This window comes from Pristiophorus japonicus, unplaced genomic scaffold (genome assembly GCF_044704955.1).
Source record: "Pristiophorus japonicus isolate sPriJap1 unplaced genomic scaffold, sPriJap1.hap1 HAP1_SCAFFOLD_322, whole genome shotgun sequence".
NCBI classification, from domain to species: domain Eukaryota; kingdom Metazoa; phylum Chordata; class Chondrichthyes; family Pristiophoridae; genus Pristiophorus; species Pristiophorus japonicus.
Genome location: NW_027253019.1, coordinates 129,745 through 147,947, shown reverse-complemented (window position 1 = coordinate 147,947; position 18,203 = coordinate 129,745). Strand labels below are relative to the sequence as shown.

The following is an 18,203-nucleotide window of genomic DNA, read 5'->3' as shown; positions in this document are numbered from 1 at the left end:
TCATCTGGTCCAAGTCATCTGGTCCATGTCAACTGGTCCATGTCAACTGGTCCAAGTCAACTGGTCCAAGTCATCTGGTCCAAGTCATCTGGTCCAAGTCAACTGGTCCAAGTCATCTGGTCCAAGTCAACAGGTCCATGTCAACTGCTCCATGTCAACTGGTCCATTTCAACTGGTCCATGTCATTTGGTCCAAGTCAACTGGCCATGTCAACTGGTCCATGTCAACTGGTCCATTTCAACTGGTCCATGTCATCTGGTCCAAGTCAACTGGTCCATGTCAACTGGTCCAACTCAACTGGTCCATGACAACTGGTCCATGTCATGTGGTCCAAGTTAACTGGTCCAAGTCAACTGGTCCAAGTCATCTGGTCCATGTCAACTGGTCCAAGTCAACTGCTCCAAGTCAACTGATTCAAGTCATCTGGTCCAAGTCAACAGGTCCAAGTCAACTGATCGAAGTCAACTGGTCCATGTCAACTGGTCCAAGTCAACTGGTCCTAGTCAACTGGTCCAAGTTAGCTGGTCCATGTCAACTGGTCCAAGTCAACTGATCCAAGTCATCTGGTCCAAGTCAACTGGTCCAAGTCAACTGGTCCATGTCAACTGGTCCAAGTCAGCTGGTCCAAGTCAACTGGTCCAAGTCAACTGATCCAAGTCGTATGGTCGAAGTCAACTGGTCCTAGTCAACTGGTCCAAGTCAACTGGTCCATGTCAACTGGTCCAAGTCAGCTGGTCCAAGTCAACTGGTCCAAGTCAACTGGTCCAAGTCAACTGATCCAAGTCATCTGGTCCAAGTCAACTGGTCCAAGTCAACTGGTCCAAGTCATCTGGTCCAAGTCAACTGGTCCATGTCATCTGGTCCAAGTCAACTGGTCCATGTCAACTGGTCCATGTCAACTGGTCCAAGTCAACTGGTCCAAGTCATCTGGTCCAAGTCAACTGGTCCAAGTCAATTGGTCCATGTCCTCTGGTCCATGTCAACTGGTCCATGTCAACTGGTCCAAGTCAACTAGTCCATGTTATGTGGTCCAAGTTAACTGGTCCAAGTCAACTGGTCCAAGTCAACTGGTCCATGTCAACTGGTCAAAGTCAACTGCTCCAAGTCAACTGATTCAAGTCATCTGGTCCAAGTCAACTGGTCCAAGTCAACTGATGTAAGTCAACTGGTCCATGTCAACTGGTCCAAGTCAACTGGTCCATGTCAACTGGTCCAAGTCAGCTGCTCCATGTCAACTGGTCCAAGTCAACTGAACCAAGTCAACTGATTCAAGTCAACTGGTCCAAGTCAACTGGTCCAAGTCAACTGATCCAAGTCATCTGGTCCAAGTCAACTGGTCCGAGTCAAGTGGTCCAAGTCAACTGGTCCATGTCAACTGGTCCAAGTCAGCTGGTCCAAGTCCACTGATCCAAGTCATCTGGTCCACGTCAACTGGTCCAAGTCAACTGCTCCAAGTCATCTGGTCCAAGTCATCTGGTCCAAGTCAACTGGTCCATGTCATCTGGTCCAAGTCAACTGGTCCATGTCAACTGGTCCATGTCAACTGGTCCAAATCAACTGGTCCAAGTCATCTGGTCCAAGTCAACTGGTCCAAGTCATCTGGTCCAAGTCAACTGGTCCATGTCAACTGGTCCATGTCATCTGGTCCAAGTCAACTGGTCCATGTCATCTGGTCTAAGTCAATTGGTCCATGTCAACTGGTCCATGTCAACTGGTCCATGTCAACTGGTCCATTTCAACTGGTCCATGTCATTTGGTCCAACTCAACTGGTCCATGTCAACTGGTCCATGTCAATTGGTCGAAGTCAACTGGTCCAAGTCAACTGGTCCATGTCAACTGGTCCATTTCCTCTGGTCCAAGTCAACTGGTCCATGTCAACTGGTCCATGTCATCTGGTCCAAGTCAACTGGTCCAAGTCAACTGGTCCATGTCAACTGGTCCATGTCATCTGGTCCAAGTCAACTGGTCCAAGTCAACTGGTCCAAGTCAACTGGTCCATGTCATCTGGTCCAAGTCATCTGGTCCATGTCAACTGGTCCATGTCAACTGATCCATGTCATCTGGTCCGAGTCAACTGGTCCAAGTCAACTGGTCCAAGTCAACTCGTCCATGTCATCTGGTGCAAGTCATCTGGTCCAAGTCAACTGGTCCAAGTCAACTGGTCCAAGTCATCTGGTCCAAGTCAACTGGTCGATGTCAACTGGTCCAAGTCAGCTGGTCCATGTCAACTGGTCCAAGTCAACTGGTCCATGTCAACTGGTCCATGTCAACTGGTCCAATTCAACTGGTCCATGTCAACTGGTCCATGTCAACTGGTCCATGTCATCTGGTCCAAGTCAACTGGTCCATATCAACTGGTCCATGTCAACTGGTCCAAGTCAACTGGTCCATGTCAACTGGTCCATGTCAACTGGTCCAATTCAACTGGTCCATGTCAACTGGTCCAGGTCAACTGGTCCATGTGATCTGATCCAAGTCAACTGGTCCAAGTCAACTGGTCCATGTCATCTGGACTAAATCAACTGGTCCATGTCAACTGGTCCATTTCAACTGGTCCATGTCATCTGGTCCAAGTCAACTGGTCCGAGTCAGCTGATCCATGTCAACTGGTCCATGTCAACTGGTCCATGTCACTTGGTCCAAGTCAACTGGTCCAAGTCAACTGGTCCATGTCAACTGGTCCATGTCATCTGGTCCATTTCAACTGGTCCATGTCATCTGGTCCAAGTCAACTGGCCATGTCAACTGGTCCATGTCAACTGGTCCATTTCAACTGGTCCATGTCATCTGGTCCATGTCAACTGGTCCATGACAACTGGTCCATGTCATGTGGTCCAAGTCAACTGGTCCAAGTCAACTGGTCCAAGTCATCTGGTCCATGTCAACTGGTCCAAGTCAACTGCTCCAAGTCAACTGATTCAAGTCATCTGGTCCAAGTCAACTGGTCCAAGTCAACTGATCGAAGTCAACTGGTCCATGTCAACTGGTCCAAGTCAACTGGTCCTAGTTAACTGGTCCAAGTCAACTGATCCAAGTCAACTGATTCAAGTCATCTGGTCCAAGTCAACTGGTCCAAGTCAACTGGTCCATGACAACTGGTCCAAGTCAGCTGGTCCAAGTCAACTGGTCCAAGTCAACTGATCCAAGTCATCTGGTCCACGTCGACTGGTCCAAGTCAACTGGTCCAAGTCAATTGGTCCATGTCCTCTGGACCAAGTCAACTGGTCCATGTCAACTGGTCCATGTCAACTGGTCCATGTCATCTGGTCGAAGTAAACTGGTCCATGTCAACTGGTCCAAGTCAACTGGTCCATGTCAACTGGTCCAAGTCAACTGGTCCATGTCATGTGGTCCAAGTTAACTGGTCCAAGTCAACTGGTCCAAGTCAACTGGTCCATGTCAACTTGTCCAAGTCAACTGCTTCAAGTCAACTGGTCCAAGTCAACTGATGTAAGTCAACTGGTCCATGTCAACTGGTCCAAGTCAACTGGTCCATGCGAACTGGTCCAAGTCAGCTGGTCCATGTCAACTGGTCCAAGTCAACTGAACCCAGTCATCTGGTCCAAGTCAACTGGTCCAAGTCAACTGGTCCAAGTCATCTGGTCCAAGTCAACTGGTCCAGGTCAATTGGTCCATGTCCTCTGGTCCAAGTCAACTGGTCCATGTCAACTGGTCCATGTCAACTGGTCCATGTCATCTGGTCCAAGTCAACTGGTCCATGTCAACTGTTGCATGTCATCTGGTCCAAGTCAACTGGTCCATGTCATCTGGTCTAAATCAACTGGTCCATGTCAACTGGTCCATGTCAACTGGTCCATATCAACTGGTCCATGTCATCTGGTCCAAGTCAACTGGTCCAAGTCATCTGGTCCATGTCAACTGGTCCATGTCAACTGGTCCATGTCATCTGGTCCAAGTCAACTGGTCCAAGTCAACTGGTCCATGTCAACTGGTCCACGTCATCAGGTCCAAGTCAACTGCTCCATGTCATCTGGTCGAAATCAACTGGTCCATGTCAACTGGTCCAAGTCAACTGGTCCATGTCAACTGGTCCATGTCATCTGGTCCAAGTCAACTGGTCCAAGTCATCTGGTCCATGTCCTCTGGTCCATGTCAACTGGTCCATGTCATCTGGTCCAAGTCAACAGGTCCAAGTCAACTGGTCCAAGTCACCTGGTCCATGTCATCTGGTCCAAGTCAACTGGTCCAAGTCATCTGGTCCAAGTCAACTGGTCCATTTCAACTGGTCCAAGTCATCTGGTCCAAGTCAACTGGTCCATGTCAACTGGTCCATGTCAACTGGTCCATGTCAACTGGTCCAAGTCAACTGGTCTAAGTCAACTGGTCCATGTCAACTGGTCCATGTCAACTTGTCCATTTCAAATTGTCCATGTCATTTGGTCCATGTCACTTGGTCCAAGTCAACTGGTCCATGTCAACTGGTCCATGTCAAATGGTCCATGCCAACTGGTCCATGTCATCTGGTCCAAGTCAACTGGTCCAAGTCAACTGGTCCATGTCATCTGGTCCAAGTCATCTGGTCCATGTCAACTGGTCCATGTCAACTGGTCCATGTCATCTGGTCCAAGTCAACTGGTCCAAGTCATCTGGTCCAAGTCATCTGGTCCAAGTCAACTGGTCCAAGTCATCTAATCCAAGTCAACTGGTCCATGTGAACTGGTCCATGTCAACTGGTCCATTTCAACTGGTCCATGTCATCTGGTCCAAGTCAACTGGTCCATGTCAACTGGTCCATGTCAACTGGTCCATTTCAACTGGTCCATGTCATCTGGTCCAAGTCAACTGGTCCATGTCATCTGGTCCAAGTCAACTGGTCCAAGTCAACTGGTCCATGTCAACTGGTCCAAGACAACTGGTCCAAGTCATCTGGTTCAAGTTAACTGGTCCAAGTCAACTGCTCCAAGTCAACCGATTCAAGTCATCTGGTCCAAGTCAACTGGTCCAAGTCAACTGATCGAAGTCAACTGGTCCATGTCAACTGGTCCAAGTCAACTGGTCCTAGTCAACTGGTCCAAGTCAGCTGTTCCGTGTCAACTGGTCCAAGTCAACTGATCCAAGTCATCTGGTCCTAGTCAACTGGTCCAAGTCAATTGGTCCATGTCAACTGGTCCAAGTCAGCTGGTCCAAGTCAACTGGTCCAAGTCAACTGATCCAAGTCATCTGGTCCAAGTCAACTGGTCCAAGTCAACTGGTCCAAGTTAACTGGTCCAAGTCATCTGGTCCAAGTGAACTGGTCCATGTCAACTGATTCAAGTCATCTGGTCCAAGTCAACTGATCCAATTCAACTTGTCCATATCAACTGATCCAAGTCAACTGGTCCATGTCAACTGGTCCAAGTCAACTGGTCCATGTCAACTGGTCCATGTCAACTGGTCCAAGTCAACTGGTCCATGTCAACTGGTCCAAGTCAGCTGGTCCAAGTCAACTGATCCAAGTCAACTGGTCCAAGTCAACTGGTCTATGTCAACTGGTCCATGTCAACTGGTCTATGTCAACTGGTCCAAGTCGACTGGTCCAAGTCATCTGATCCAAGTCATCTGGTCCAAGTCAACTGATCCAAGTCAACTGGTCCATGTCAACTGGTCCAAGTCAACTGGTCCAAGTCAACTGGTCCAAGTCAACTGATTCAAGTCATCTGGTCCAAGTCAACTGATCCAAGTCAACTGGTCCATGTCAACTGGTCCATGTCAACTGGTCCTAGTCAACTGGTCCAAATCAACTGGTCCATGTCAACTGGTCCAAGTCAACTGGTCCAAGTCAACTGGTCCAAGTCATCTCGTCCAAGTCAACTGGTCCAAGTCAACTGATCCAAGTCAACTGGTCCATGTCAACTCGTCCAAGTCAGCTGGTCCAAGTCAACTGGTCCAAGTCAGCTGATCCAAGTCAACTGGTCCAAGTCAACTGATCCAAGTCATCTGGTCCAAGTCAACTGATCCAAGTCATCTGGTCCAAGTCAACTGGTCCTAGTCAACTGGTCCAAGTTAACTGGTCCATGTCAACTGGTCCAAGTCAGCTGGTCCAAGTCAACTGGTCCAAGTCAACTGGTCCAAGTCAACTGATCCAAGTCATCTGGTCCAAGTCAACTGGTCCTAATCAACTGGTCCAAGTCAACTGGTCCATGTCAACTGGTCCATGTCAACTGGTCCATGTCATCTGGTCCAAGTCAACTGGTCCAAGTCATCTGGTCCAAGTCAACTGGTCCTAGTCAACTGGTCCAAGTCAACTGGTCCATGTCAACTGGTCCAAGTCAGCTGGTCCAAGTCAACTGGTCCAAGTCAACTGATCCAAGTCATCTGGTCCAAGTCAACTGGTCTAAGTCAACTGGTCCAAGTCAATTGGTCCAAGTCAACTGATCCAAGTCATCTGGTCCAAGTCAACTGGTCCTAGTCAACTGGTCCAAGTCAGCTGGTCCAAGTCAACTGGTCCATGTCAACTGGTCCATGTCAACTGGTCCATGTCATCTGGTCCAAGTCAACTGATCCAAGTCGACTGGTCCAAGTCATCTGGTCCAAGTCATCTGGTCCAAGTCAACTGGTCCAAGTCAACTGATTCAAGTCATCTGGTCCAAGTCAACTGATCCAAGTCAACTGGTCCATGTCAACTGGTCCAAGTCAACTGGTCCAAGTCAACTGGTCCATGTCAACTGATCCAAGTCATCTGGTCCTAGTCAACTGGTCCAAGTCAACTGGTCCATGTCAACTGGTCCAAGTCAGCTGGTCCAAGTCAACTGGTCCAAGTCAACTGATCCAAGTCATCTGATCCAAGTCAACTGGTCCAAGTCAACTGGTCCATGTCAACTGGTCCATGTCAACTCGTCCATGTCATCTGGTCCAAGTCAACTGGTCCATGTCAACTGGTCCAAGTCAACTGGTCCAAGTCAACTGGTCCAAGTCAACTGGTCCATGTCAACTGGTCCAAGTCAACTGGTCCATGTCAACTGGTCCAAGTCAACTGGTCCAAGTCAACTGGTCCATGTCAACTGGTCCAAGTCAACTGGTCCAAGTCATCTGGTCCAAGTCAACTGGTCCATGTCAACTGGTCCATGCCAACTGGTCCACATCACCTGGTTCATGTCATCTGATCCACGTCATCTGGTCCATGTCAACTGGTCCATGTCAACTGGTCCATGTCAACTGGTCCATGTCTTCTGGTCCATGTCAACTGGTCCAAGTCAACTGGTCCATGTCAACTGGTCCATGTCAACCTTCTGCTCCACGCTAGCCTCCTCCCATTCCGCATCTCACTTAATCAACATATCCTTCTATTCCTTTCTCCCTCAAGCATTTATCTGGTTTAAATGCCTCTGTGATTAACAATCATACCCATGTAAGATAGATGTCAAGGAGCCCAGGTTGAATGTGTTTAGGTGTAATTAACAAATTACTCTTTTTTTCTTTTGTCAACCACTTTTTCATCTCTTGTGGCATTTTCGTTTTGTTATTCTCCCTGCTTCCCCTCCTGTTTCAGACAGGGCACAATGGGCTACCCATTGGGGGTTGCTGAGTGTCTATGCTTCTTGGAATAAGTGGAGGAACAGAGTGATGTCCATCCGATAAGGCAGCACTGAAGATACAAGGCTGCCACCCCAGTGCCCCCAGCCCAGGGTATAACTGAGGTCTTCCTAACGGTGTTTGGTTCGTTGGAGTTATACACAAGAGGGAAAGAGTGGGATAGGGATTAGTCCATAGCAATGTGTACAATCTGAGTTAATGGGAAGGTACTGAAATTCTAATGAGTGATTGCAAAGGAGTTGGTCCACGAGAATCCTACACAAAGGGGGAGTGAGACTGGCTGAAGTGCTTTTGCAGAGAGCCGGCGTGGGCTCGACGGGCCGAATGGCCTCCTTCCGTGCTGTAACCCTTCTGTGATTCTATGATTCTAGGGTTGATCCATTGGGATTCTATTCAATGGAAGCATGTGGAAAAGGGATTGTCCATTGAGATTCCACACAATGACGGGGAATAGAAAAGGTCTTGTGGATTGGGTTTCTGTTAAACGCGAGTGAGTGAGAATGAGGAGTGTTCTGTGGAGGTCTCACTTCCCAAAGTGGTTTTGGTGCAAGAATCTCTCGAATTCCTGGCCGGACTTGGTGAGAGGCATGAAGGAACTGTCTTCACATGGTTTATTTTTAGACAACGACCGTGCACTTTACAGAATATAGTATTTTTGTTTCTGTACAATTAACTAAGTGTAAATAAATCTGATTAGTTGTTTTGAGCCTGTGCATCGTGATTCAGTGTGTGATTATTTTTATTGCAGGAATCTTTAAGCGAACTCCGCAATTTATCACAATCAGTGTCTAATTTTAGCTCATAGCTACTTTATCAACCAGCAAAGCTGTGCATTTTCCCGATCACATGGGACAAAGCATCTTACCGAATCTATGGTAAGGCCGAACAAGAAAATTGTCTTCCAAACCCGGCTAAACTAATGACTGGAAATGCATAGGTTTGCTTTTGGAGGTGCCGTCTTTCAGATGAGATGGTAAACCGAGGCCCTGTCTGCCCTCTCAGGTGGACATAAAAGATCCCATGGCACTATTTTAAAGAAGTGCAGGAGAGTTCTCTCAATGGTTCTGGGGCCAATATTTATCCTTCAACCAACATCACAACAAGAAGCATTATCTGGTCATTTACCACATCGCTGTTTGTGGGAGCTTGCTGTGTGCAAATTAGCTGCCGCGTTTCCCACATTACAACAGTGACAATACTTTTTTTAAAGTGCTTCATTGGCTGTAAAGCGCTTTGGGACATCCTGAGGTTGTGAAAGGCACTATATAAATGCTAATCTTTCATTCTTGTCTTGTTTTCCCACGAGTGTAGAAGATAAAGGAGAATGTAATTGAGGTTTAAGATGATTAAAGGATTTAATCATCAGGATTTCCAGCACAGACATGATGGGCTAGTCTTTCGCCAATCAATTAGACCATGGTTGATGTGTATCTTAACTCCATCTACCCGCCTTAGTTCCATAACCCTCGATACCCTTGCCAAACTAAATTCTATCAATCTCCAATTTCCCATTGACCCCCAGCCACAACAGCTTGTTGGGGGAGAGAGTTCCAGATTCCCAGCACCCTTTGTGTGACCAAGTGCTTCCTGACATCACCCTGAATGGCCGGGCTCTAATTTTAAGATTATGCCCCTTGTTCTGGATTCCCCCCACCCCAGAGGGAATAGTTTCTCTCGATCTACCCAATCAAATCATTGAATTATATCATCACAGCAATTTATGGGACAGAAGGAGGCCATTCAGCCCATCGTGTCAGTGCTGGAAATCCTGATGATTAAATCCTTTATTCATCTTAAACCTCAATTAGATTCTCCTTTATTGTCTACACTCGTGGGAATACAGGCCAAGTCTGTGCACTCTGTCCACGTAATTTAACCTTTTTAGCTCCGGTGCCCTCTTTAGAAAGAATTATAGAGTGAGCGGCCTCCTAACGCAGTCTTTGTTCTGGATCAGCACTCCTTCAGCTTCGATCCTTAGCACCTGACCTTTCGACCCCTCTGCTGAAAGGCTCCAATTAGCGATGAGCCAGCCTCCCACTGGCCTTCAGTGACGGGAGGACAGACTGACATGTGGACCGTTTAATGGTGGTTCGTCAGAAAACAAAAAGGTTATTTTTATTTTTTTCCTGCGGCTGTGTTGGCATGGTGATCCATTGGGTACAAAGTGAGTCCTTAGCTCTTGACAGCATAAGGCGGCCTGGCACTCTGTGGGTAACATTTCTAAGTGGATAATTAGTAGGGAAAAGGGGTTGGGGGGAGGGATCACAGAGAATTATATCGAGTGTACTCACAGAAACAGGCCACTCGGTCCCACCGCCGGGGTTTATGCTCCACACCAGCCCCCTCCCACCTCTTATCTCACCCATCACCATATCCTTCTATTCCTTTCTCCCTCATGTGTTTCTCCAGCTTCCCCTTAAATGCATCGATACTATTCACCTCAGTGGCCCACAGTAGTGTGGTGGGGATAGGGGGAGTGCTCTTGCTCCTCTTTGCTGCACGTTCACGTTAAAATCCATAAATATACCTCCTTGTTGGTGCACTTCGCCTGTCCCTTTAAGGGCCCCTGGTTAGACAACAACAACAACTTGCATTTATATAGCGCCTTTAACTTAGTGAAACATCCCAAGGTGCTTCACCGGACCGAGTTTCAGACAGGATTTGATGCAAGGAGACGTTAGGGCAGGTGACCAAAAGCTTGGTCAAAGAGGTCGGTTTTAAGCAGCGTTTTAAAGGAGGAAAGAGAGAGGCGGAGAGGGTTAGGGCGGGAAATCCAGAGCTTGGGACCTGTGAAGAGCCTTGGGGCATTTGACTACATTAAAGGCGCTATATCATTGTAAGTTGTTGTTGTTGTTGTTGTCTAACCAGGAGCTGAAGGCACGGCAGAGGAACCCGGAAAACCGATCTGCTCAGTGCTGGTGAAATCTGGATCAGGATCGTGAAACATGCGTTCGCTCCCCCCACCCCCCTTAGCATCTATGAGCGGCTTAATGCCTGCTTCCGGCGCCCGGCAGAAATGCCTGCTTAATCGCCCGAGCCAATACGGGGCCATACGGGAGCGGGATGCAGCCCCGGGGAATTGGTGTCTCTCGCCCCAGAAATACAGGACAGGCTCCGATTTCTCCTCGCTGATTCTCATTAAATGTACAAACGCTCCAACAGTGCAGGATTTCAATTTCCCGGAAAGGAGTTCCTTAATCTTTTTATTGTATCGAGTTAAAGATGTAAAAGTCAATTGTTTCGAAGGGACAGGTGTAATGTCGGCCTCTGTGAGCAGGTTGGCGGAGCTGTTGTCGGGAGGTGGGTGCCAGAGGGACTGGAGTGCATCATCACCCTCGGCAACCGAATTTTAATTTGATTTAAGTTTACTATCCAAAGTTTAATTTGTTTAATGTGTCAATTTTAGTGCCCCCCCCCACCTTTAATCAGGGGGCACGATTTACAGATCAACTAAAAATAGTTGTAGAGCTGTTGAGTGGGACTGGCTTAGCCAGTCACGTGATGTTCACAAGACTCAATAAAACCCCGGCCAGTTGGGTTCGGGGGATCCACGATGAGGCAGGTGGTTGTGAGCCTGGTGGATGAACTGGTAATGTGTAATGTGATTGTTAAACCTTTGCTAATAAACCAACAAGTTCTTAATAGCAATGTGTTGCTATGAATTCTTAAGCAAAGAACCCATGAGGCAAATACATTACAACAGGAGGGCGGGGCTGGTTTTCAGAGCTTACCTTCGGCGAGACTGTGATCCGGGCAATGTGCAGTGAGCGCTGACAGGCAGACAATAAGGAGGAACAGGCCAGCTTAGGGGGCCCTGGAATGATTCACGGAGCGGACAGGGAGGAGGGGAGCTCGACGAGCGACTGTGAGCCCGATCTGACAGCCAGTCGAGACAACATGGTTATTGAAAAAGCACTTCAGACAGAATCAGAAGGCAAGGTTACAACAAAACAGAGACTACAAGAGAAATGCTAATTGCGGGATGACCCATTGACATGGCAATGACATCCAGGGAATATAAATGTGAGCTCTCGAGCAGGCTGAACAGTCTGGGGCTCTTTTCTCTCGAGAAGAGAAAACTGATAGAGGTCTTTCAAATTGTGCAGGGCTTCGATAGGGCAGACGTAGAGAGGTTGTTTCCATTTTTGGGGGGGTCCAAAAGAAGGGTCCATAAATATAAAATAGTCACTGATAAATCCTGTTGGGAATTCAGGAGAAAACTTCTTTACCCAGAGAGTAAATGTGAGCAGTGCAGATTCACCAGAATGATCCTGGGGGTAAATGGGTTAAATCCCGAGGACAGGTTGTACAGACTGGGCTTGTGTTCCCCGAGTGTAGAAGATTGCGGGGTGATCTAATTTTAAGACGATTAAAGGATTCCATTGGGTGGATCGAGAGAAACTATTCCCTCTGGCGGGGGAGTCCAGAACAAGGGGCAGAACCTTAACATGAGAGCCCGGTCGTTCAGGGGTGATGTCAGGAAACACTTCTTCACACAAAGGGCAGTGGGAATCTGGAAATCTCTCCCCAGAAAGCTATCGTGACTGGGGGGTCAATGGGAAATGTCAAAACTGAGATTTTAGTTGGGTAAGGAGGGTATTAATGGTTATGGAACCAAGATGGAGTTAAGATACAGATCAGCCATGGTTTAATAGTGGAATAGGCTCGAGAGGCTAAATGGCTTACTCCTGTTCCAATTAAATAAACACTAAGTTTGTGTTTCTATACTTTGATGCATGAAGCCCATGGAAGATGGCGAGGTTCTCAAGTGTACTTTGAAAGACTTGAATTTCTATAGCACCTTTCCCAACTTCAGGACGTCTCAAAGCGCTTTACAGCTAATGAAGTATTTTTTGGAGTGTAGTCACTGTTGTAATGTGGGAAACGCGGCAGCCAATTTGCGCACAGCAAGCTCCCACACACAGCAATGTGATAATGACCAGATAATCTGTTTCAGTGATGCGGATTAAGGGGTAAATATTGGCCAGGACTCTGGGGATAACTCCTCTAAATAGTGCCTTGGGATCTTTAATGTCCACCCAAGAGGGCAGATGGGACCTCGATTTAACATCTCATCCGAAAGACAGCACCTCTGACAGTGCAGCGCTCCCTCAGGCTAGATGATGTACTTAAGTCTTTGGAGTGGGGCTTGAACCTATAACCTTCTGACTCAGAGATGAGAGAGCTACCACTGAACCACAGATGACACAAATTCTGACATTCTTCCAGTGCAGTAAGAACAGAAGAACATACAAATTAGGAACAGGAGTATAGGCTGTGTGGCCCCTCGAGCCTGCTCCGCCATTCAATAAGATGATCTTCGACCTCACTTCCCAAACCCCATATCGCTCGATTCCCTTACAGTCCAAAAATCTATCCATCTCAGCCTTGAATATACTCAACGACTGAGCATCTGGGGCAGAGAATTCCAAAAATTCACCACCCTCTGAGTGAAGAAATTACTCTTCCTCAGTCCTGAATGGCCGACCCCTTATCCTGAGACTGTGCACTAGTGGAAGAGTGAATGCTTCAACTGACCCTGATCTCCCCATGGGGAGGGGGAAGGAGGAGGGTGGGGGAAGGAGGGGGTGGGGAGACTAATAATACTTGAGCTAGTTTGATGATAAATCTCACTTCATCGCCTAGTTTTTTCTAATCCTGATCTGCATATTTATTTCCCTTATGGGCAATTTGAAACTAACTTCATGTTGTAGGAAACCGGCAATGCTGTTAACTGGGCCCTGCTCTAGTAAAATTCATTTGCTGTGATCACATGATCCTCGTGAAATATTGGGGTTGAAATAAGTCTTGGGCGGCCACACAGAACGGCAATAGCCAATCAGCAGCTCACTTTACACCCACCTGATTTTCTATTGCGCTGACCTGAATGGACAAAAATAAAACCAGCTGCTGATTGGCCATCGCCCAAACCAATTCCACCCCTGTTGTTTTCTTCATTTTGCCAGGATTATTTCCAATTTTGCGATCCTGGCGAAATTAGGCTTGTCTGCCATTGAGATCAGTGGGAGAGGAGATCTGATCAAGGCCTTTAAAATGCTGCAAAATTTGATCGGGTAGAAACAGAGAAACTATTTCCTCTGGTGACGGTATCCATAACAAGGGTATCGAGCGATCTGGAGCAAAGGTGGGTAAATGGAATTAAGATACAGGTCTGATTGAATGGCGGAACAGGCTCGAGGGGCTGAATGGCCTCCCCCTGCTCCGATGATCCCGAGTTCCAGCTCTCTCTTGAAGGAATTCGACACATCAGCGTTCACCGCACCAGCCAGCAACACATTCCACAGGTCCACAAGCGTCCACAACACCTCGGGGGCGAAATCCGGTGTCGCACCGTTTGGGGCGGAAACCGAGGCGAGGTGGAACTTCCTCCGCCCAGCACAAAAAGTCCCACCCTAGGGCCGCGAAACTGGGGTCACCGGCAATGCGCTCCGCTTGGGGGTGGGGCCAGGACGGTAAGCGTGTGAATGTTCCAGCGCTAGTCAGCTCTCCGCGTAGCGCCGGCGGGGGCACAGGGCCCTCCCCTGCTGTTAAAGGGGAGGGCTTGCTGCGAGGTCTGCGGTGGGGCGAGGGGCCTCCGCTCGGCCCCCGGGGATGCAGGCGTGCCGTGATCGCAGAAGCGGGGTGCCAGGCTGCACCAGCGCGGCATGGACCCCGCGATCTGCGGCACAAAAGGCCGGCAGAAAAAAATGGCGTCGCCGCACCTCCCCCCGCCCCCCCCCCCCCTTTTATTTCGGCCCCGCGAGCGGATTGCGTCACGGTTCGCGACCCACGAGTCCGCCACTCACATCGCCCGCCACGGCCTCACAAGGCGCTGCCCAACCGCCGCCACGGAGCGGAAACGGGTCGCCACGCACGTCGATGACATCATCGTCACTGACGCAGAGGTGCGGGGCGTTGCTGGTATTGTGCCTCCCTTAACGCCCGCGTAACTTTGTTACCGCCTCCTCTGGGAGAAAACCCCCAGAGGTGCTAACGGCAGGTGCACAGGAGCCCAACTTCGCCCCCCCTCCCTAACATCAAACATCTGGACACCCTGCTGAGGATCGGCTTTCTGCGGGTAATTTCCACTCAGCTCTCAAGTTGTTGCGGCAATGCAATGGCTGCTTTTATTTCAGACTCTGTGGCTAACAGGGGAAGGGAAATGAGGAGGGGCGTGTAACAGGCGATCAGTCTGCTGCTGCCTGCTTAACGCCCCTGGCAAATTTTGAAAGTTTCACCCGTGGCCTGTGTGACTGAGCACCTTCACCACATGGACCGCAGCGGTTCAATAAGGCGGCTCACCACCACCTTCACGGGGCAACTAGGGGACGGGCAATAAATGCCGGCCTTGCCAGCGACGCACAAACCCCGTGAATGAAAAACAAATGTTGGTTGATAAATCTCCGGGCGTGGTTTCTGGGGTGGGGGAGGTCCCATGTCGAGCGAAAAATCCAAGGGGTCTCGCTCCAACATGGGGCCCCTACTAATGTGCTTCATTGAAGCTTAGTGTATGGTCACATGACTTGCTGTATTCTAAATGTAGAGTGGAGACATTTTACAGCTAGATTTCTTTGTACATTTTGTTACGCGATTGGGAGGGCTGAGGTTGTGTGCGGAGTTGCAGAGGGGCCACGAATGTTCTTGGTACCCAGGGCTCTGGTGCCACACTTAACTACAGTACCCCTGGTCTGGAGAGGGTGAATGAATCATCTGGGCTTCCTGCCCCTGACTGCTCTCCAGTGACTCCTCCTGGGCAGTGCCGGTTGCAACTGAGAACAAGATTGTGCTCAAGTCCGACTGCCACGGCCAAATAGCTTGCTGGCACCAATCATCTAAACTCACACGTGTACGAGTTCCACCCGAGAGCAGCTGTCGACCCTGGAGCCGTGACCCATCTCCCAGGAGATCACATTGCTTCAGGGTGCTGGGAGAACATAAGAACATAACAATTAGGAGCAGGAGGAGGCCATTCGGCCCCTCGAGCCTGCTCCACCATTCAACAAGATCATGGCTGATCTTCTACCACAACTCCACTTTCCCGCCCGATCCCCATCGCCCTTGATTTCTTTAGTGTCCAAAAATCTATCAATCTCAGCCTTGAATATACTCACAACCCTCGGAGTGAAGAATTTCTCCTCATCTCCGTCCTAAATGGCCAATCCTTTATCCTGAGACTGTGGCACCTGGTTCTAAACTCTCCAACCAGGGGAAACATCCTCCCTGCATCTACCCTGTCAATCCCCCTCAGAATCTTGTATTTTTCAATAAGATCAGCTCTCATTCTTCTAAACACCAGAGAGTGTGGGCCCAATCCACTCAATCTCTCCTCACAGGAGGTGGGGAGGAAGGGATGAAGTATCTAGTCTGGATGCTCAGGCCATCAAGGTGTGCAGGAAGGCTGGATGGACCTGCTGGTCTTATCCTGCCCGTCAATGTTGTCTGTTGGTAAGGCCAGAAGTACCTCAACAGATGAATTTGGGGAGAAAATGAGAATCAGGAACTAGTGAAACGTAATCATTGCAAGAATGTTGATGGTAGAATTGTAGTATTGGGAAATGGAGCCATCATCAATTTATTCTTGCTAGACTTGCTCTGTGCATTCTATTTGACAAGTACTTTGAAAAAGAAGAGGTTTGAAACCTTAAACTCACTGGGGGTGAAATTCCATTTTACACTCCATCTAATTTTCTTTTCCATTGACCTCAATTTCACCCCCACCCCACCGTCTCGTGAATGAGAGTTCACGACAAGTGCCACTTTCTGTAACCGCTCCCATTCCCTTCTCCATATGGGAGCCCCAGGTCCCCGCTGGGGCATGCTACTGGTCTCGTCACTTACTTCCCCTCGGAGCCGTAGCTGTTCATGCTTTCCTCAATCGACTCGTGGCTGGCTTGGCGCACGGTTCGGCTCGGCATCTCGACGGCAAGTCCCGTCTCCGTGCTGCGTTGGATGGTACCTCGTAGCTTGCGACCGTCCCCATCTACAAGAGGAAGATGAATCTGTCAGATAGCGCGGGAGTTTCACCCCTCAGGCATACGTGGCACCTGATCCCGATTCCCATTCCGGCCGATCATGGTGCATCGTCAGAAGAGTAAATCCCAGTTAACTGGAGAGACTGCCCTAGTCGAAAATTTCACACAGGAATTATTTCATAGGTCTGAGCTGGAATTAGAACATAAGAACATAAGAAATAGGAGCAGGAGTCAGCCATTCGGCCCCTCGAGCCTGCTCCGCCATTCAATAAGATCATGGCTGATCTTCGACCTCAACTCCACCTTTCCAAACTATCCCCATATCCCTTAATTCCCTTATTTCCCAAAACTGTATTGCCCTCTGTCTTGAATATACTCAATGACTGAGCCTCCACAACCCTCTGGGGCAGAGAATTCCAAAGATTCACAACCCTCTGAGTGAAGAAATTTCTCCTCATCTCAGTCGTAAATGGCTGACCCCTTATCCTGAGACTGTGACCCCTGGTTCTAGACTCCCCAGCCAGGCGAAACATTTTCTCAGCATCTACCCTTAAGACTTTGATATGTTTCAATGTGATCACACCTAATTCTTCTAAACTCTAGGGAATATAGGCCTAGACTACTCAATCTCTCCTCATAGGACAATCCTCTCATCCCAGGAATCAGTCTGGTGAACCTTCGTTGCACTCCCTCTATGGCAAATACATCTTTCCTTAGGTAAGGAGACCAGAACTGTGCACAGTACTCCAGGTGTGGCCTCATCAAGGCCCTGTATTAGGGGAATGTTATCTATGTGGAATACCTGCAGCCAATAGCAATCGCTAGACGGAAAAAGGCCACGATCCATCTAGTTCACCTTCAACCATCCTGGCAGTCACATGAGGCAACGATAATGGAGTCGCTGTATAAATCATACCCAGTCCATCTGCATACTCCAATCTCCCTAGGGAGACGGTGGAAGCAGTTGGTGTTGATTCATTTAAATGCAAGTAGGTTCGTTTTTTTTTCGGAAAATACCATTTTGGGACACAGTATATGAGTAATGTGAGCCATGGCGTGGGGGGGGGGGTGTCGCAAGCTTGGGGGGAACAGGTACTTGGGACCTCTGGTTCCCAAAGCTCTCCCCCACTGGGGGTTTCCCTTGCCTCATGTCTGGGTCTGTTGAGGACTCATTGATCGTGGATCGTGGGAGGACCAGGATGGTAGAAGTCAAACTAGATGGACCATGGTCTTTAATCGTCCAGTGATTCCATGTACCTGACATACTGAACAGTTGTGACAAAACAAACAGAGACCAGCCACGTTAGTCCAACCTATGTCACCCTCACTTTATTTGCTTTAGAGGCTTTTGATTCCATGATATTTATCAATATTAATTTATGCTCCATCTACCATATTAAAATTCTTAGTAATAAAAATGGCTTTGGGGATGAAAGTAATTATAGCTCAGCATTTTCATTTCCAAGTGACTCATTATAAACATTAATTGATTTATGAAAATTCAGCTAATAACTGGAGACAAAGGCGTCTTAAAAGCCACAAGAACAGAATGGTCCGGGATTTAATGATTTGGAAGATACGGTGTTGCCAAGGAAGGCAAATTATCGTTATTGAAAAGAGGTTCGAGGTACTGGGAGCATCTCCACTGGAGCAGGGACGACCTAGAGGAGATTTAATAGAGTTTTATAGAATTATGA

General features: G+C 48.5%; 1 protein-coding gene across 3 annotated transcripts in view; it reads right to left on the bottom strand.

The window, feature by feature from the left end:
- Positions 1-18,203, bottom strand: part of rims4 (regulating synaptic membrane exocytosis 4) — a 225,497-nt gene that overhangs the window by 154,193 nt on the left and 53,101 nt on the right. For all 3 annotated transcript variants that reach the window (XM_070872496.1, XM_070872495.1, XM_070872497.1), the window contains one exon: positions 16,373-16,514. In XM_070872496.1, coding sequence (XP_070728597.1) covers positions 16,373-16,514 — 142 coding nt within the window. The remainder of the gene's footprint in view (positions 1-16,372; positions 16,515-18,203) is intronic.